General features: G+C 33.4%; 1 protein-coding gene across 4 annotated transcripts in view; it reads right to left on the bottom strand.

The window, feature by feature from the left end:
• Positions 1-1561: 1561 nt before the first annotated feature.
• The window catches only part of QSER1 (glutamine and serine rich 1), a 115655-nt gene continuing 94704 nt past the window's right edge, over positions 1562-22512 (bottom strand). For 2 of the 4 annotated variants that reach the window (XM_037019669.2, XM_073216371.1), the window contains 7 exons: positions 17732-17865; positions 16249-16466; positions 11009-11146; positions 9316-9413; positions 5665-5817; positions 4136-4231; positions 1562-3309 (listed from right to left, as the gene is read on the bottom strand). In XM_037019669.2, the coding sequence (XP_036875564.2) occupies positions 3169-3309; positions 4136-4231; positions 5665-5817; positions 9316-9413; positions 11009-11146; positions 16249-16466; positions 17732-17865 (978 nt within the window). In that variant the 3' untranslated portion in view covers positions 1562-3168. Of the gene's footprint in view, positions 3310-4135; positions 4232-5664; positions 5818-9315; positions 9414-11008; positions 11147-16248; positions 16467-16567; positions 16750-17731; positions 17866-22512 lie in introns of those variants that run through there. The other 2 variants (XM_073216373.1, XM_073216372.1) reach the window with 2 other exon arrangements.

Raw genomic sequence — 22512 nt, 5'->3', positions numbered from 1 at the left:
GATATTTCACTCTATTTAAAAAACATTTTTGAGAAACAGATGGAACTACAGTATAAAACAAAAAATGTATTCTACAAATACAATAAAATTCATAACTTGCAAATCTGAAGCAACTTTTGGGACCCTAAGCTGATTCAATCTCCCCACTGCTATACTGGTTTTATGGTATGTATATCTCCAAAGTCATAAGCTGGGAAATAGTTGCTTTAATAAAAATAAATACATATATTAAAAACAAAGTGAAACTTTAAAAGATGTGAGGAAAGTTTTGAAAACAGCAATAATGTATGAGTCATCTATAATTTTAAATTTTAGAAATTTAGAATTCACAAAAGATAATCTGAACATTTTCTAAGCCATTTTAAATAAAGATTTCTTTCATCTTACCAACATTTTCTATTTGATAGTGTAATAGGAAAACGGGTGTTTTTCTATTGTTGGCTTATGATATAATTCATAGATCTTTATAAATTAATGCCTTTACATTAGAGGATCAAATAAGTGGAAATTGGGTATCATGAAGATGGGAACAAGGAGGTCCCTTCTCCAACCACTAATCTGAACTAGAAACAAACACCAAAACAAAATGATTTTTTATATTAGATTATTTCCACATAGCTATAGGTAGGAAAATTCAATCTTTCTTTAAAATGTTTTCCTCGCAACATGTGCTTTAACTCTTTAATTCTACAATCTAAGCTTTTTTCTATATTATAAATTTCAAACCCCCTAACAAAGTATGGGAATGGTGACCAGCTAGGTGTTTATTCAACTTCATACCAAGAAAGGACTCATTTATGGATGTCATAATTAGAGTCCCACTTTTCACTAAGGCCCAAATTTGGTATCTTTGCCTTATGTTCTATGTATCAAATAAGAGATGGTGCAAAACAGTAGGGTCTCCTCCAGGCAATATCACAGACTTGGCCTGATATTATGAAAACATTTGTTTTACTGAAATGAATACAACTGTAAACAGTTTGAGGTTGACTGCAGTTGAAAAGGAAATGGGTTATTTTCTCCAGGAAACGTAAGACAGTTTTCATGGGTCTCATTATAAAGGAAATGAGGCTAGTGATTTCAAACATGTACTTCAAGAGTTACCTAAATGCAAGATGGTTTTTATTGTTTAAACCCTCAATGATTCAGGAAAGTAAGCTGGGAGAGTAGTATAAAGATTTGTACTTACAACACTACATTAAGAGGTGTAGTTACCTACTCTGCACTTTAGAAAGAAACCAATTCTGTCCAGAGTCAGTATCAGAAAGAAATATGGCTGCTTCCCACTTTTCTCCACTTGGCAAAACTGATTTAATGATGCTCTCTCACTGCTGCTATTCTCTCATTTGTGTTAGCTAAAATCAATCTACCAGGTTACTTTTGTTTTCAAAATAAGCTGTCTAAACAAATCTTAAAAAAACCTTTCAGAAATGGAACATTTAACCCTTGAGAGAAACTTCCATTATCTTGTCTAGTGGCAGGTACAAGGATTGTTGGAGTAAGGATTATTGCTTTAAGTAAGACAATCATTAGAAATAAATATGAAAACTTAACTCAAATACTCATTTTTCACCCAATGCTACATTTTATTCTCAAATCAAGCCACAAGTTACCTTTAATTCTTTGCCAGTTTACCTAGGTTTTAAGTATAAGAAGTTGGCTTGTTAACTCAAAATCAAGACCATGGCAATATCCACATCTTATTTGGGGATTGAGCAGTAACACTGCTTTCTTGATAGGACTTAAGGCACTAAATGGTGGTAAAACAAACAAAAGTATGATGATTAACAACTTCTTTAGAAACCCTAAAAAAGAGATCATTTAGAAGGACACTAGTAAATCTTTTTCTCAAACCAATAAGGCATCCTGTTGGCAAACACAAATAAAACACAAGGTGGTCATGTTGAACCTAATACATTCACTGTCTCCTCAGCTAAACTACTTGAAACACTAGCTATCAAACTAAAGAAAGCTACAATAGCATGTATAAAGGTTGGAAAGGCACCAAACGGAGAGCTCTACCATTTCCAGTTCTAAGAATTAAGTAAACTTGTGTTTAACACTGCATATCATCTAATTACACACTTTATTCATCAAAATACACGTGGTTAATTTTTATTTTGACATATCAGTTAATCAAGTGCTTGTTTCTCAGAAAATTAATTTTCATGAATTAGAAAATTACTGCAGTGTCTAACACAACCCCATTTATAAAGCTAAACTAATTCTAGAAATGAATGCATATTCTGGGTAACACTGAAGCGAATCTGAATAAACAAAAATGGTTACCTCAAGATAGAATTCACAATAGAAATTCAATATATAACTAAATAAGATTTACTGAAAATAATGAAAAGTGTAGTACAGATAACATCAAACGTAACCACAACATTTCCTTGTGAAAAATACACCTATTAGTGAAATCAAATGTACAATTGAAAAATTTTCCAAAGGTAAAACAGTATAAAGGAAAATACTTTTCTTTGAGATAGGGAAAATAGCATGTTCATTGTTTTTTTCATCACAATATAATTTGACACAAAAAGCAGTCACAGAATTGCACCAATTCCACATCCAGTTTCCTGAACATGTTCAGAGTAAAAGGAGTTCATAAAGCAGAATGCAGGTTCTGAATTTTCTATTTTAAATTGATGATATTCTCATACAAAATGTCACATCACACCAGATCTGTTTACATAATGTACAATACTTTCCATTTTGTGGCCAGACATGAATATAAACATATACCTCTGCCACCTCTCTTTAATTCTGGTGTTTAGTCAGAATCAGAAAAAAATAATCAAGTTACTGAAGTGTTATCTCTCTAACAATAAAGAAAAATTATACTTAGTGCATGCTTCATCATTTGTCAAAAAACATTTCTGAAAATAAAACTCAGTTATCCAATGGTTTACAAAATAGAAAAATCATTCATTAGGATAAAAACGTGGTGGGATACAGATCTGTTCCCAAAGGACTGACTTCCTTGGCAGCACAGCACCACTGTTCCTCAGCAGAGGTCATAATGCAAGTTCCATGGTCAAAGCAGGGATGTCCACAGGAGACCACTGCTTGACACATGATTATATGAGGCCCTAGACCCTCTTTGGCCATTCCTCTCCACCATTTCATTAGTGCCTTAAAATAGATGGGGTTTTTGTGGAAATATTAGGAACATTTCTGCTGTACATGATTTAGAAGTTCTCCAAATTTTTCAAATAGGTCTTCCACCCATTTTACATTTTTCATACAAAGTTGAACAATTTCTTCTTGTCCTAAATCTTCATTTTTTTTCTGCACAGAAGAAATCTAAAATAAAGATAATTGCCACATTATTAGCTTAAGCGTATCACTTTATAGACTTCACAAGGGCTTGTTATTTCTATATCCTAAATGAAAAGAGGATTATTAGTTCAACTACAAGCTCTGATCTTTTTTCTTTTTAATTCCATCCATGGAGAATGGTTACTTCATATAAACTTGGGTGAAGTGTAATCCTATCATTTTTGACTCCATGGGGTCAGGGAGGAAGGCTTGGGAAAAGTGCTTCCAACTTTCTCAATTTCTTCCAATTGTGTTACAAGCTGAATAACAAATTTAGAGGTCAGTACTGCATTTCAGAGCATTTGTAAAAATAATCAACATATTTTTCATGACCATCTTTACTTTTTCCTTTGCTAGGCAGAGGTTATTTATGAACATCTTTCCATACCAGACCATAACCAAATACATCAGGCATAGCGTTGAGCCAATTTAGCCCTTTTAATTAAAAAACTAATAGTGCTGGCCAGGAAAGATAGTACTGTCTATAACCAATTAGGTTACCTCTGAGGAAATTAACCCTCATATCCCACCCACAAAGTGGTATTACTGTCATACATAATTTCTGAGCAACTTAAGCAACTTTAAATACATTATTACATATAGCTCCTATGAGAGGTGGTGAGCCTCAGATTAATCTGAGCATAACACATAATACTCAAAACAATAAATCATCTGGTCATTATTTACAGAAGAACACAGACACAATTTTTTAACAATTCTCTTTTAAGACACTAAAAAATACTATAGCTACAGTCTCCTTAAATTCAGAAAAACATACATTACTTTTTTAAATAAATGAAAAAATAATTACCTCATCTTTACATATCAGATAAACATGGTATTTATAATGATGGAGTGAATGATACAAAGAATACAACTGTATTTTCTCTGGATCAACAGCAAACTCCTATAAAAATGAAAAGAGTTTATATATATCTTCATTTCATGGAATATCTGAGCTAAGAATATTTTTATGAAAACACTAGCCCAAAAGTCTCAATGGAAGTCTTAAAAATGACTTATCTGGCTAGATACTACCTTGTATTAATATGGTCAAGATGCTTATTCAAAATAAGAATTTAAATTGTATTTTAAAATCTTCATTCTTTTCCTTGAATTTAATATACACCATTTCAAAAACTTAACATTATAGAAAAATCTAACCAGTAAACATATAAGATGACTTATAAAGTAAAAGAATTCTATGATCTATTGCTTCAGAGATAAACATGGTTAATCCTGGTACTTAAACTATATTTGGCACATTTTTATTTTAGAAATAGCAGAGCCCCCATTTTTTGCTTTAGAGTCTCGAGTAATTATTGTTAGTTCAGGAAAACTTTCCAAAGCATTCTTTAAAACAGGCATGTTATAAGTATTCTTCCATTTTTCCCCTGTATGTTTAACATACATTAGTAACACTAATTTTGTAATGGGAAGGGAATCATATTATTACATATTGTTCTGCAAGTTTATTTTTTATAACTCGTTTTTTTTTACCTAACTAAAATGAAGATATCTCTTCTATTTATTACATATATCCCTTCTGATATAAATTATATGAGAGCAGGGATTCTTTAAAATCACTTTTCACTGTTGTATTCATGGTACTTAAAACTATATTTAGCACACTACAGACAATATATTTATTGAAGAATGAGTATTTATTGAAGAATATTTCAATACTGCACTTCAAAGTACTCAATTACTTAATGGAAACAATGAATGTATGGATCGTATTTTTAAAAAGTACAAGGTATTACATTATCTGGGTGACTATTTATCCAGTCTCACACTGGTGATACATAGCTGGAGTGCTCTTACAAGCAATTCTGCAATGGGCAAAAGCATATGCTTTTGTGTATTTGTGAATGTGTTTCTACAGATACACTTTTGTTGTAAAATTGATTATGTTGCTAAACTTTTCTGAAAAGATAATAATTTAGACTAAGTCTGAAAATGAATTCCAATTTTAGTAATTTTGCAGATATGGAATATTGATTCTTATGGCACGTGTGCACACTCACTTATCTGTATGCATGTGTATCCAAGGACAAAAAAAAACTACATAAAAATATAAATACAAGCATGGGATGATTCCTTGATTATTAGTCTACTCAAAACATTTTGGGCACTCCCTAGATGCCAGATCTTATGCTAGGCATGGAGGAAACCAAATTAGACCTAATCCCTGTTCTTTAGGCCAGAGCTGCTCATTTATATGTGAAAAGACTTCACATTTACAATAGTATAGTAAAATATGTGCTTGTTTCAATGTTTTAAGTGGAATTATATTAACAACTGTAAGAGATATAATTATATGAATAAATATGTACTTACTTGTGCAGATTTAGTGGTTGTTTTAGAAGTCCTTAGAGTTTTCTTATTATAAGCTTTGCCATTCATTTTGATTTTAGAAATAGCAGATCCCCCATTTTTTGCTTTAGAGTCTCGAGTAATTATTGTTAGTTCAGGAAAACTTTCCAAAGCATTCTTTAAAATAGAGCAAAAATAATTAATATCAGAAGAAAATTAATCCAAACCATCTCCAGCTATTCAAATATTCTTTTCAAATTACAGGTATATATACATGTACATATACATACATACATATATACATGTGGAGTGTTAAATATAGCCACAAATTCTCTGTAGCTCCTTCATCAACCTGTGGAATCTGTTTCCAAACCCCTTGAATTGGGGCCAACTTCATGAGCTGCTTTAAGCAACACCACATGACACTGTAGAGACTCCTGAATGAGGAGGAAGAGCTCTTTCTGGTTATGCCTCTGGTTCCAAGGTAGGAAGAACATATATGTTTCCTATGGGCTCTACCAGTGTTAACACCCTGGAACTTGGCCAAGTCCTACTACAAAGAATTCATCTGATCTCAGATAAGGATGAGAACAGAGCAAAACAAGAAGCATTATAATGCTCTCTGGCTTTACCACTTCTCTTGCTTCTTTTGATTTGTGAGCAGTTGTGAGATAAGATTCTGAGACAGAGCTTGATGAGTTTTCTGACCACAGTAACATAATTATCACTGACAGGTTAGTGGCCATGTGGCAGAGCCAGTTTCAGTCCATTCTTTAAAAGCCACTGCTGACCTACTTGGCAAATCATCCTGACATGAAATGCTTCAAATAACTGAATGATATTTGCAGCCAAATTTAAGTAGTTTGATTATTGTTTTTAAAAAGTACATTGAGTTACCAGTATTATTTATTATTTTGACACTAAAGGTATAAGTGATCCCATTAAATATTTTCCCCATTATATTTATTATTTAGCATGTAGTTATTGTTTGATAGATCCTGTTTCATAACCATTTATAAGCTTCAAGGCCACTCTTTTCCATACTCTGTATGAGTTCCTAAGCACCCGTGACCCTCAGAACTTCATTTTTACCACATAACTTAATTTTTTTAGGTATAAGTATAGAAGGGAACTAAGTTTCATTTAATAAAAACAACAGAATTTTTGGCACTTTCTACCAGAGGGAGCTATCATTAATTTCCAGTTTTATTCTTTCTTAATTATTTGTACTTTTATTACATGTTTTGGTGCTTTCCATATAAAACCTGCCCAGGCTTGAAAACTTTGAGCCCAGAATTACAATTTACAATAAATGGAATTTAAAGACAAAACCTTGATTCTAAATTTGGAAACAATGAACACTAGGACAATGGAATGAAAGGAAAAAACTCAAATGATATAATAAGCATGAGATGCCAAAGATGACTTGGATACATGGATTTCAGGGTGAAAAAGAACAGCATTAACTTCAAAAGGCTTTAGGTCTCCTAAAATGACCAAGACCATCTTGGGAAATGGTGCCAATTATTTCTAAGGAACAGAAAATCTTTTATAGTCTATTGTTGGTAATATTTTCCATCAAATCATTCTAACTTTTAATACTGTGTATGTATTTTGGCTTTGAAATGCAAATTGCTATAAATGAAAATTATCAAAATTACTATAATTTCCAAATTTGACATTTTTTTGTGACAATAAGACTATGAAAACTAATTTTTCAGCTGTTCACCATAAACTACTACGTAAGCTCTAAATATCTACTGAGTGGTATTCCAAGTAGTGGCCTTATTTTAACACAAGTGACTAGAGAACTGATTAGGCATTTAACACAAGCCTAAATATTCCAAGTAGTGGCCTTATTTTAACACAAGTGACTAGAGAACTGATTAGGCATTTCCAAAATGGTTAGTCAAAACTGGTTATTTTTCAGATTTAGTAAATGTTTAGAAAACATACAGCCAAGTATAAATATAGCCTTGTCTACAGAAAACGTATAATTTCCCAAAGGAATATTTCATTTGAAGATAGCAGTTAAGCAGACAATACTGGACAAGGAATCACTAGACTAAATTTCTAGTATTGAGCTTCTTACTAGCTTCTGTTGGTTTTTTTCCTGTTTTTTTTTATTCCTCTATAAATAAATGTCAGTGAAGATTATAGTACTACTAGTAGGGTTTGGTGTCACTTAACTTCAAACTCAATCTCAGGGCCTTAATTTCTACCTCACTACAATGTAGTCAATTTTCACTTTTTATGGAGTTAAGATTAAAACAGGGATGTGAAAAATCTGTACAAATTACCCAAAGGAGTTGAATACTTGTCAACACAAAAACCTGCACACAGGTATGTATAACAGCTTCATTGATAATTGCCAGAATTAGGAAGCAACCATAATGTCCTTCAGTACACGAAGAGATAAACTGTGGTACATTCAGACAGTCGAATATTATTCAATGCTAAAAAGAAATGAACTATTAAGTCATGAAAAGACATGGTGGAACCTTAAATACATTATTACTATGTGAACAAAGCCAATCTGAAAAGGCTATATACTGTATGGTTCCAACTATATGACATTCTATAAAAGTAGAAACTATGAGGACAGTAAAAAAATCAGTAGTTGCCAGGGGTTAGCAGGGAACAAGGGATAAATACACGAAGGATTTTCTGAGCACTGAAAACTCTGTATAATACTGTAATGGTGGATACATGTCATTGTACATTTGTCCAAAGCCAGAGGATGTACAAAAGCAAGAGAGAATTGCAATGTAAACTATGGACTTTGGGTAATAATGATGTATCAATATAGATTCATCACCTGTAGCAGATGTACCACTCTGGTGGGAGATCTTGATAAAGGGGGAGGTTGTCTTTTTGTGAGGACAGACGTTATATGAGAACTCTGTACTTTCTGTTCAATTTTGCTGTGAACCTCAAATTGCTCTAAAAAATAAAGTCTATCAATAAAAAAAGTTACACAAATGTAAAAAAAATTCTCCCAATGTAGATATAATCAAATGATTCTAGATGTTGTATGTTGTATTTGGATAAGAAAAGCTGGAAATTTTTTGACTGCTAAAGTAGCTTCTATGAAAAACTTTCTGAGTTTTGGTTGTTTTTTTGTTGTTCTCTATTTGTGATAACACCAAAACCAGTTTATACCATCAAGGTAGAGTAACAGACATAATTATATATATCTCCTACCATTATGTGAGGATCAATTTTTTCCTCAGATATTGAGTAAAACAAGCAAGTAAAGGGAATTTTGATAACTATGTTAAGAAAAGGCCACTTCTAATTACAGATGAAAATTTTGGACAGGTTTAAAAGAAAAAAAGATTGGAACAGGTTTAAAAGAAAAACAAGACTGGAATATTGTACTTTAAACAAAGTAGTTTTGAAATCACTTGAAAATTTATTATACAGAAGGAATACTAGATCAATATAAAAGCCTGATAAATTAATTTAAGCAGAGAAAAGCAAATGATTAACACTAAGAATATGCTTAATAAAATGAAAAGACAAGCTAAACAGACTCATGGTGAATAAACATCAAATTTTTGTTGGATGAAAAATTTTATAAAATTGAGAATGACTTTCATAAATTTTTCTTCCTATTATATTTAAGACGATAATTGCCAAATAATTTGCTAATAGATCATTTGAAGGCAATACCTTGAATGACTGATCCAAATGAAGATTCAGAAGAAGTCTCTTGCGGTTATCATTCAGCATACTATCTATCTTTTTCATATGAGGCAAAAGTAGCTCATCTAAAATAAGATAAAAAATTTGTTGTAACAGGATAAACTATCAACACAAAACTTGTTAAAAATACAACTTTTCTCAAAACATTAATATTTTAGGACATTAAATTCATTGGCTTATATAAAGTATTGCTTTTAGAACACTGGACATGAAGCTTTCTCAACAAAAGCTAACTTGAAAGAATAGGTTTACAATAGCCAAGTGAGAAAGACTCAGCGTAGTATGATGACAGGATCACAAGTTCTGGGTTTTAGCCCTATCTCTGTCACTAGAACTGATGGATGGCAGCCAAGTGGCCAGTAGGCAAATTGCCTAATTTTTCCAGACCCCATTTACCACCTGAACAATAGTTGTATTACAAAATATCACTTTATCTAACACTATGAAATTTTATAAAATACTGAGTTTGATTTTCTTAATTCACTGTGGTTTGGGGCAATGAAAAGTGGAAGAAAGGTGATCTAAATCTAGTTTCAAAAACACAAGGGATGATCAAAATAGTTATTTTAGAAAAGGAAAGAGTAAAAGTGTGATAGATTTCTACTCAAAATGTTTTGCTTTCTTTTTTATTTCTTTAATAAAAACTTTAAACTCTGTTAAGAAAAGCACTTTCAGAGTATAAGTTAATTACTTTTGGTGCTGTATTAAATATTTTAGGTTATTAGACTATTTCTTAATTTATTAGCATAGTAAATAACATACCTTATTAATACTAATTAGCTTTAATGACTTTTCTGGAAATGTATATATGATCCTCAGAATCAGGTTACTAATTTTATATCTGAATAAAATGACTCTACATAGAGTTTGAATACAAACACAAACACAGTGACCAGTGAAAGAACACTTCTAATTGAACAAAAAGTCCTTGATGAGGAATGCCTTCTAAGGTTACTACAACATACCTGTTCTGTCTTTCTATTTCTAGTAGTGATTAAATCTGTTCAAATATTATAAGAACTACACTTCACAAAAAAGTCCATTATTTGTGGATTTTTAAATGTAACTATTAAAACCATTCCCCCTTACAGTAAATGGAGAAAAATCAGAAAACAGTAAAAAGCAATCGAAAAAAAATCATTTAAAATACAACTACCCAGAAACAACCACTACTAAGAGATGTGTATTTTATGATTCAGAGGGTTTTGATTGAGAGAAAAAAAATTTAATGGCAAAAATGCCAACCAGGGAAATAGACTATATTAGGTTTTGCTCATGGTTCTTTTACCACTAACTTGTTTTATAACTTGAGGAAATACATTCACTTTCTTTGAACTTTAGTCTACAATATAAATGTTTAGAATAAGTCATCTCAAAAGCCTCTTCCAGCTCTACATGACTTGCAAATGACTGATGTATGGATTACTATTTCTGATAATATGGTCAAAAAAAGCAATGGACCAGAAAGTAATATAATTTGTTCAAATAGTCAATTCATGAAAAAATAGACAATTTTATTGAATCAGTATCATGAATATGTTACCTGAAAATGTATAGATATATATTACAAAAACCATATATTTAACACATAACTAACAGACAAAAATAAAAAAGATCCAGAAAATACTAATAAGAAAGTATGACTTAGCAGACTGTATACCATTGCTCTTCTCTAAGGCTTGCATTGTATCAGGGTCCAAAGCAATGCTAACAAGCAGTTCCATGTAGCTCTTAAAGGTTTCCTTCATTGCTCTTGTGTTCAAAAAACGAGTGACAAATGGAGTTGGAGGATCAAATGCTGAGAAAGAGAAAAGATGAGATATTAAAGATCCTTCCTGACAACTATAAAAACACTACTCTTTATAGTAAGAGCCTATAAGTAGATAAAAGGTTGCAGATAAATTTTCTGCAAATCCAAGGTACTCCCACATTGCCTTTATGAACACCCCAGGTAAGAGATTCTCAAAGTTCTTTTGCACACCACAATCACCAGAGAGTTTTTAAAACAAAACAAAAAAATAGACTGCTGAACGTTGAAAACAAAATTTTGGTAGGGGTGGTGATGAAGCTTAAATATTGTACTTTAAAAAAGGCCCCAGGTGACTCTGAAACCCAAAACTAGCCCAGCATTTCAAAATGCTGGCTCCATGGGAACCTATTTCTCCTTCCCTATCCCCACCACAGATATCTTCTGCCAGGTTGTGCTTTTCCAGAACGGTAATTTTTCTATATTTAGTAACATTAAAAAACCATAAGACGTCTGAGTTAATATTCTGATATCTCTTCTTTTCTTTTGACTTCTAAACTTAAATTCCTGTAAAATGCTGGTGTAGAACCAAGACATATTTAAAAAAATTTTTTAATGTAAACGTAGCTTATGCATACAGGAAATTTCACTCAAATTCAATGGCAAGAACTATAAAATTAGAAGTGTGTTTTGATTCTGACGTTTTTCATTCAAATGTAACCATTATCACAGCCTTTAATAGCAGTTCTTGGACTATGATCCAAGGACCCCTCATGGTCTACCCCAAGACCCTTTCAAGGGTCTCTGATGTAAAAATTGTTGGTTCCATAATAGAACTGAGATGCTGTCTACCTTTTTCACTCTGTTGACATTTGTAAAAGTAATGTGGGGTAAAACACCTGGTGCCTTACTTAGCATGAACCAAGACAGTGACACCAAACTGCACTAGTGACCATATACTTTGCTATCTCACTGCTATGCCATGCACAGAAAAAGCCAGTTTCACTTAATAGTCCTTGACAAAGCAGTAAAAATGATTAATTATATTAAATCTTTACTCTTGAGTAAATGTCTTAATACTCTGTGTGTGATGAAACAAGAAGTACATACAAAGTAGTACTTCTGTTATAAAATAGGATGATTATCTCCAGGAAGAGAATCCATGCACTGTTCGAGTTACAAGATGAATTAGCCACTTTTTCCCCCTTTGGACACCATTTTTATTTGAAATAAAGATATAGACACACTATGCCTATTCAGGCTCTTTCTAAAAAATTAACAAAGTTGAACCTGTCACCATTACTTCAAGGAAAACAGCTGACAATATTTGTTGCCAATGCTAAAATTTAAGATTTCAAGTGAAAACCAGAATTCTGGAAAACTTCTATTTACCACTGTGAGCATGACAACATCCTAGTATTTGAAGACTTCATTGATAACATCAGTGGTGTTATTAAATTTATTTTTTATAAGAGTTAAAATCATAAAACTCCTAGAAGAAAATATAGGACAAGTCTCTAAAAACGATACCAAAAGCATGAGCAATAGAAGAAAAAAATAGATACATTTTGCTTCACCAGAATTTCCCACTTCTGTGCATTAAAGGACATTAAGAGAGTGAAATGCCAACTTATGGAACTTATCATATATCTGACAAGGGTTTAATACTTAGACTATATAAAGAACTCCTACAAACATTAAGAACAAAAGGAACAATGACCCAATTAAAAAAATGGGTGAAGGACCTGAATAGATACTTTTCCAAAGAAGATTGGTAAATGGCAAGTAAGTACAAAAGAGACGTTCATCATTAGTTGTTAGGGAAATACAAATCAAAACCTCAATGAAATACAACTTCACACATACTAGGGTGGTTTTAATAACTAACTGACTGACGGACAAGTATTAGTGAAGATGTGAAGAAATTTGAACCCCACACATTGCTGCTGGTGACAATGTAACATGATGTACCACTGTGGAAAATAGTTTGGTGGTTCCTCAAAAAGCTAAGTATATGGAAATGACAGCCTCTTCAACAGTTGGTGTTGGCAAAACTGGACAGCTACATGTAAGAGAATGAAACCGGATCACTGTCTAACCCCATACAAAAAGTAAATTAGAAATGGATCAAAGATCTGAATGTAAGTTGTGATACCATAAAACTCTTAGAAAAAAACATAGGCAAAAATCTCTTGGACATAAACACGAGTGACTTCTACATGAACATATCTCCCGGGGCAAAGGAAACAGAAGCAAAAATGAACAAGTGGGACTATATCAAGCTGAAAAGCTTCTGTACAGCAAAGGACACCATCAATAGAACAAAAAGGTATCCTACAGTATGGGAGAATATATTCATAAATGACAGATCCAATAAAGGCTTGACATCCAAAATATATAAAGAGCTCACACACCTCAACAAATGAAAAGCAAATAATCCAATTAAAAAATGCACAGAGGAGCTGAACAGACAGTTCTCCAAAGAAGAAATTCAGATGGCCAACAGACACATGAAAAGATGCTCCACATTGCTAGTCATCAGAGAAATGCAAATTAAAACCACAATGAGATATCACCTCACACCAGTAAGGATGGCCACCATCCAAAAGACAAGCAACAACAATTGCTGGGGGAGGTTGTGGAGAAAGGGGAACCCTCCTACACTGCTGGTGGGAATGTATATTAGTTCAACCATTGTGGAAAGCAATACGGAGGTTCCTCAGAAAGCTCAAAATAGAAATACCGTTTGACTCAGGAATTCCACTTCTGGAATTTACCCTAAGAATACAGCACCCTAGTTTGAAAAAGACAGATGCACCCCTATGTTTATTGCAGCACTATTTACAATAGCCAAGAAATGGAAGCAACCTAAGTGTCCATCAGTAGATGAATGGATAAAGAAGATGTGGTACATATACACAATGGAATATTATTCAGCCATATGAAGAAAACAAATCCTACCATCTGCAACAACATGGATGGAGCTAGAGGGTATTATGCTCAGTGAAATAAGCCAGGTGGAGAGAGACAAGTACCAAATGATTTCACTCATATGTGGAGTATAAGAACAAAGAAAAAACTGAAGGAACAAAACAGCAGCAGAATCACAGAACCCAAGAATGGACTAACAGTTACCAGAGGGAAAGGGACTAGGGAGGATGGCTAGGAAGGGAGAGATAGGGGGGTGTAAAAGAAAGGTGGCATAACAATTAGCATATATAATGTGTGGGGGGCGGGGCAGGAGGAGGGCTGTGCAACACAGAGAAGACAAGTAGTGATTCTACAGTATCTTACGCTGATGGGCAGTGACTGTAATGGGATTTCTGGGGAGGACTTGGTGATGGGGGGAGTCTAGTAAACATAACGTTCCTCACATAATTGTAGATTAATGATACAAAAAAAAAAAGCTAAGTATGCAATTTCACTCCTGGGCCAAATGAAAATAAGGGCACAACCATTTGTATGCCAATGTTCACTGCAGCATTATTTACAATAGTCAAATGGTGTAAACTCAAGTGTCCACCAACAGATGAAAACAAAATGAACACACAATGGATACACTTAAAATGGAATAATATTCATCCAAACAAAGTAAGTTTGAATATATGCTTTAACACAGATGGACCTTGAAATATTATGCTAAGTTAAATAAACCATATATGCTTACATGAAATATTTAGAGTAGGCAAACTACTGGAGACAGAAAGTAGATTAGAGATTACCAGTAGCTGGGGGAAAGGGAGAATGAAGAGTTATTGCTTAATGGTTACAAAATTTGTTTGCAGTGGTGAAAAAATTCTGGAAATAGATAGTTGTACAACAGCATAAACATAATTAATGCTACTGAATTGTACACTTAAAAATGGTTAAAATGACAAGTATATATATATGTGTGTATATATATATATACACACAAACTTTTTATGTATATATGTATGTATGTATTACCACAATATTTTTAAATGTGAATGAAAATGATATAGAATATGTACATTAATGAGCTAGTAAATATTTTCACATGACCAATAAATAATGTTACAAAATCATTCCTGGATGAAAGATACATTCAAGGAATAAAACAAAAGAATGGATTCTAATGTAGTGAGAATGAGAAGCTGAAGAAACTAGCACTTGTCAAGTTTATCAAATTAACAACTTGGGGTATCAAATAAAAATATCCAAAGTTATATGAAAAGGCAATTAAAATACTTCTCCCTTTCCCAATGACATATGTATATAAGGCTGGGTTTTCCTCATATACTTTAACCAAAATAATACATAAGAACAAACTGAATATAGAAGCAAATATGAAAATAATACTCAACTAAAGACTGTTCGTTTAGATAAATACATAAAGATGTTAAAATATTTTTTTTGCTTTAATTGACATTTGGTAAATATTAATAGATATAGCCCACAAAAACCAAAGTATTTTGAAATCCTCAATTTAAAGATTATGAAGAAATCTTGAAACAATTTGAAAATCATCACCCTATAAATCTCTTTATTGTCAATATCTGCTTTCTTTGTAAGAAGCACTGAAAATGCTTGCCTATTAGTGACACCTAGTGGTAATTCAAGTTACCAATAAAAGAAAAAAATTTTTTATAGAAAACTGAGGCAGAGGGGTTAACTAGCTGAACCCTGGATGGCTAGTGGCAGAGATACAGGAGTATTCATTATACAATTAGTAAATATATCCTATATATGTGGGAGCATATATTACCATATATGTTAGAGTATGGCCCATTACCCATAGTTTGAATTGCTGCTGCCTAAACTTGTATAATTACTCTCTTCTACCAGCATAAACACAATCTCAGAAGTTTAGAACTAGAGTCTTAAAAATCATCTGATTGAATGCCCACCCGACCTGAAGAGGAGGTAACAAGCACTGCAGTGGCTAGAACTCACATGGTCTTCTTTCAGTTCACAGCTTTTCTATTTCTTGAGACTGTATGAGTGGGCAAACTGCGCTTTTGGTTAGTGTGTTCAGACACTGAATTTATTTTTATAAAAGCGTAAGCAGAATTTAACTAGGCTGTTAAATCCCCTGAAAAACAAATACATTTTGAATTGCCAGCACCATTGCTCCTCTCCATTTGTGTAGAGAACGTGAAGTTACCCAGGTATTCATGTTATGGAACACTCACCCTCATCATCGCTGCTACTAGAATGGACCTCAGGACATGAGTCAGACTGGGATGATGACAATTCTTCTTTCCATTTTTTCCGTTTCTTTGGTGGCGGCTCAGCCTTTACTTTCAGCTGTTTAACTTTAGGTTTTGTGGAAGGGGCTTTTGGGTTTGCAGTTTTTGGTGGTGGAGGATCAGACGTTTTACTGCTGCTACTTGGTTTGGCCTGAACAGTTCTACAGTGTGACAAACAAACATCGGTAACACACAAACTGTGTCAAATTAAACTAAATAAGACAAACAAGAAACTCTGGAGAAAAAAAGTATACTTAATTACCTTAGTGACACCTCCAAAATAAAGTCCATTCTTATACATCTCCAGTGGTGATTCTCCCCAAATTCTCTTGAAATATACTCTTCAACTACTGACATTCAATATTCAGTTATTATGGAACTATTAATTCAATCTGTTTCTCTTCACTCTTCCCCTCCCTTTATGAACACATTGTCCTATATGACCTGTACAACAGATGATCAATGGGCCTTGGGAAGTAATGCACAATAAATCCTTGATAATTACACCTAGTTCTGACCATAAGAAATGTTCACAGGCTCTGGTGGTGCCAGGTTTTGACTGTGGACAACCAAGTGTACCTGGCCTACAGGCCCTCAAGATCAGCTGTATGCTAGTTCTAGAGATTTGAGGGGATAAAATTCCATCATAAAAATAAGGATTCCAAAAAATTGGAATCTTAATTGCGCTAGGCCTTCCTAGAACTAGATTGAGGCCTTCCTAGAACTGATTAATATATGATAAAGGATCCATGCATATACAATGGGGAAATGACAGCCTGTTCAACAGCTGGTGTTGGCAAAACTGGACAGCTAACATGTAGGAAAATGAAACTGAATTACTGTCTAACACAAAAATAAACTCAAAATAAGTCAAATACATGAATGTAAGTCATGAAACCATAAAACTCTTAGAAAAAAAAACATAGGCAAACTCTCTTTCCCATATAGATCTCAGGGAATGTGGGTAGGTCAGTTATCTTCCAATTTGATGCTGCAGACAATCCAGAGTCACATTAATAAATGATAATTCAATTGTATACTTGCCTACTTGTATACAGGACCTCAAGTTTTCTTCTCGAGATTTATTTCAGTTTGACATTCATTATATTTTCATTTTATAGATAAAGAAGGGCCTCAGAAAGATGTCTTTCTATATCAGAGAAAGCTAGACTCAAAACTTTTGAACCTAATCTGTGACAATGAAAGGGCGCAGGTAAAGAAAAGGGTACCCAATCCCCTCAGAGAGCCAGAAGCTCTACCATTCCTGACTCATTACTACAAAAGTAATTATCTCTTTTCTGGCTTTGTAGTTTCACTCTTATACACAATGAAAAAAAAAATCACTGTCTTTAATTGATGTAAGACATTGCTGTAATAAGCCTTCCAGTAATTACTACACAAATTTATTATGTAAGAAAATAAATACCTGATAGTCTGTGAAGGCTTAGTTCTTGGCTTTTTGGAACACACTCTAACATATTCCTTTTTGTTTGTATTTTCAATGAACTTCACATATATCTTTTTATATTTACTCTTTGCATCTCCAAAATATCCAAGGTACTAAGGAAAGAAACACTTTGAATTACATAATTATACATTCTGTACAAAAAAATATACTCTGTTGACTTGAGTATCACACAACCATCCTTAAAGTTCTCCAAAATGCAGCTCTGGCCAGGCTAATTTCGCCCTCAATGAAAATGACCCCAGGGTCATTCTTAATTGCAAGCCCACATATAGAAACCATCTCATTTGGCTAATCACCAAATGATTGCTTACTGAATGCTATTAAACTACATAAGTATAAAACCTTAATGTGTAACTAAGTCTTTTGGTAAATCAGGATAATTTACTGTCAGAATAGTCAATATAAAAGCCTTTGAATGATCACCTCAATAGATGCTGAAAAAGCGTTTGAAAAATTCAACAACCATTCATGATAAAAATTCTCAACAAAATGTGTACAGAGGGAACGTACCTAACATAATAAAGACCATATACAACAAACTAACAGCTCACAATACTCAATGGCAAAAAGCTGGCAGCTTTTCCTATAAGATCAGGGACAAGACAAGGATGTTCACTCTCACCACTTTTATTCAACATAGTATTGGAGGTCCAAGCCATGGCAAAAAGATAATGGCATCCAAATTGGTAAGAAGAAGTAAAACTGTCACTATTTGAAGATGACATGATACTATATAGAAAACCCTAAACACTTCATCATAAAACTATTACAACTACTAATAAGTGGATTCAGCAAAGTTGCAGGATAAAAAATTAATACACAGAAATCTGCTGCATTCCTATACACTAATGATGAACTAGCAGAAAGAGAAATTAGGAAAACAATTCCATTCACAACTGCCTCAAAAAAAAAAATACCTAATATTTGACCTGATTGTTTATAGTTCATAATGCGTGATCAAAACCAAAAGGTTCTATGATGACTGCCCTTGTACTGTTCACCATGTAAGAACTTATTCACTATGTAAGAATTTGTTCACCATGTAAGAACTTGCTCGCTATGCTTCAGAAGATTGGAGACTGACGAGAATTAGGCTTGGGGTGGATTAATGATTGTGCATTGAGCATTGAGTCCCCTATACAGAATTTTATTGTTGTTAACAACCATTTGATCAATAAATATGAGAGATGCCCTCTCAAAAAAAAAATAATAAAATAAAATAAAATAAAATAAAATACCTAGGAATAAACCTAACCAAGGAAGTGAAAGACCTATACCCTGAAAACTACAAGGCACGCTTAAGAGAAATTAAAGAGCACACTAACAAATGGAAACTCATCCCATGCTCTTGGCTAGGAAGAATTAATATTCTCAAAATGGCCATCCTGCTTAAAGCAATCTATCTACAGATTCAATGCAATAACAAGAGCATTCTTCAAAGAACTGGAATAAATAGCTCTAAAATTCATATAGAACCACAAAAGACCCCAAATAGCCAAAGCAATCCTGAGAAGGAAGAATAAAGCAGGGGGGCATCTCGCTTCTCAACTTCAACCTCTACAACAAAGCCACAGTAATCAAGACAATTGGTACTGGCACAAGAAAAGACACATAGACCAGTGGAACAGAACAGAGAGTCCAGATATTAACCCAAGCATACATGGTCAATTAATATATGATAAAGGAGCCATGGACATACAATGGGGAAATGACAGCCTGTTCAACAGCTGGTGTTGGCAAAACTGGACAGCTAACATGTAAGAAAATGAAACTGAATTACTGTCTAACACAAAAATAAACTCAAAATAAGTCAAAGACATGAATGTAAGTCATGAAACCATAAAACTCTTAGAAAAAAACATAGGCAAACTCTCTTGAATATGAACAACTTTTTCATGAACATATCTCTGCAGGCAAGGGAAACAAGAGGAAAAATGAACAAATGGGACTATATCAAACTAAAAAGCTTCTGCACAGCAAAGGACACCATCAGTAGAACAAAAAGGCATCCTACAGTATGGGAGAATATATTCATAAATGACATATCAAATAAAGGGTTGACATCAAAAATATATAAAGACCATACGTGCCTGAACAAACAAAATACAAACAACCAAATTAAAAAATGGGCAGAGTAGCTGAACAGACACTTCTACAAAGAAGAAATTCAGATGGACAACAGACACATAGAAAGATTCTCCAGATCACTAATCAGGAGAAAAATGCAAATTAAAACCACAATGAGGTATCACCTCACTCCAGTTAGGATGGCCAACATCCAAAAGACAAAGAACAACAAATGTTGCCAAGGATGTGGAGAAAGGCGAACCCTCCTGCACTGCTGGTGGGAATGTAAATTAGTTTAACCATTAGGAAAGCAGTATGAAGGTTCCTCAAAAAACTCAAAATACAAATACCATTTGATCCAGGAATTCCACTGCTAGGAATTTACCCTAAGAATGAAGGAGCCCGACAATAATCAAGACAATTTGCTACTGGAACAAGAACAGAACCACAGACCAGTGGAACAGAATAGAGAGTCCAGATATTAACCCAAACATATATTGTCAATGAATATACGATAAAGGAGCCATGGACATACAATGGGGAAATGACAGCCTCTTCAACAGTTGGTGTTGGCAAAACTGGACAGCTACATGTAAGAGAATGAAACTGGATTTTTGTCTAACCCCATACACAAAAGTAAATTAGAAATGGATAAAAGACCTGAATGTAAGTCATGAAACCATAAAATTCTTTTAAAAAAACATAGGTTGACTATCTACTGTTAAAGAACATATGGGATGTGAAGAGTCCCCAGGAATGGGTTGTTTTAATTCGTCTGATTTCTCTCAGACTGTTCAAGTACAGTTGGACAATATCCACCATATCATAGATAAGTTTTCACAAATGCCTAGGGTGCCTAACTGGTTTTCTTGGTTTCACTGGAGATGGATGGTAATTATAGGTCTGCTTTGGTTATGTAACTGTATTCCTATTATCTTAATGTGTGTACGCAATTTAATTAGTAGTTTAAAACCTATACATGTTTAAGTTACTCTACAAGAAGATATGTCAAAGAAATAATCAATCTTCCCATGTTATCTTCCATCTGCTACTCCTATAGCTTTTCTTCTTCCTTCCTAATTACAACCCTTAAATAGAATTCATGCATCATATCGAATTTACCGAGTATCATAATTCTTCCAAGTGGTAAAAGATACCTCAAGACAAATACTGGGCATAAAAGCCACAGGGCATAAATCTGCAAAGAAGTAAAAAGCTAACCTTTTCAAACAATATTGCCTCTCTCTCACTTACTAACTTTACATTTCCCTGTATGGCCCTGGAAGATGACTGGTTAGCCAGAGACAGGTAAGATTCCTCAAGGGAGGAACAACCTAAGACAGGCACAGTTGCAGGGGGGCCATCAGGTGAGAAATTGGGGATCAACAGAGGTGAGGCTTAGAACCTCAGCCCCCCTGTTTTGAGAGAAATCTTCTGCATCTGTGGATGTTTTATTGCCCTTGTCTAGCTTGGATTAACACTTAGTCTACAGGCACACACCTGATCATCTAAATTTGCTCCTACAGCACTAAACTATGTTTTCTACCTTTATCTTGCATCTACCTACCACTTGAGCATTTTATTATTATTATTACTAATATAAATATAATATAAATATAATATAAAATATAATTATATATATATAAAATATAAAATATAAAAATAATATAAATATAATATAATTATTAATAATAATAATAAGGGAGAAATGTGGGATTCACAAATAAATCAAGTATAAAAATCAAACGAATATTCATATTTGACCTGATTGTTTATAGTTCATACTGTGTGATCAAAACTGAAAGTTTCTGTGATGACTGCCCTTGTACTATTCACCATGTAAGAACTTATTCACTATGTAAGAACTTGTTCACCATGTAAGAGCTTGTTCGTTATGCTTCAGAAGATTGGAGACTGATGAGAATTAGGCTTGGGGTGGATTAATGATTGTACATTGAGCATTTAGTCCCCTATACAGAATTTTATTGTTGTTAACAACCATTTGATCAAAAAATATGAGAGATGCCCTCTCAAAAAAAAAATTGTAAACAGAGATAGCTAATTAATGATCATAGGAAACTAAAGAGTGAACAGCACCTGAGCCATCAGAATACAATTAAACTAAAGATCACCCAATAGATTTATAAGGAGGTAAGACTATGAGTTCTTTAAGTACTTATTTATTCCCTGTTACTATTGATACAGTGTTTATTTAATAAATATATTTCAAATAGGAAAAAAAAAACATAGGCAAAAATCTCTTGGACATAAACATGAGCGACTTCTTCATGAACATATCTCCCCAGGCAAGGGAAACAAAAGCAAAAATGAGCAAGTGGGACAATATCAAGCTGAAAAGCTCTGTACAGCAAAGGACACCATCAATAGAACAAAAAGGCATCCTACAGTATGGGAGAATATCTTCATAAACGACAGATCCGATAAAGGGTTGACATCCAAAATATATAAAGAGCTCACAGACCTCAACAAACAAAAAGCAAATAATCCAATTAAAAAATGGGCATAGGGTCTGAACAGATACTTCTCCAAAGAAGAAATTCAGATAGCCAACAGACACATGAAAAGATGCTCCACATTGCTAGTTACAGAGAAATGTAATTTAAAACTACAATAAGGTATCACCTCACACAAGTAAGGATCACCACCATCCA

Source organism: Manis javanica, chromosome 11 (assembly GCF_040802235.1).
Source record: "Manis javanica isolate MJ-LG chromosome 11, MJ_LKY, whole genome shotgun sequence".
NCBI lineage: Eukaryota > Metazoa > Chordata > Mammalia > Pholidota > Manidae > Manis > Manis javanica.
Note: the sequence above shows the minus strand (reverse complement) of the source record. Positions and strands in the feature narration are given on the sequence as shown.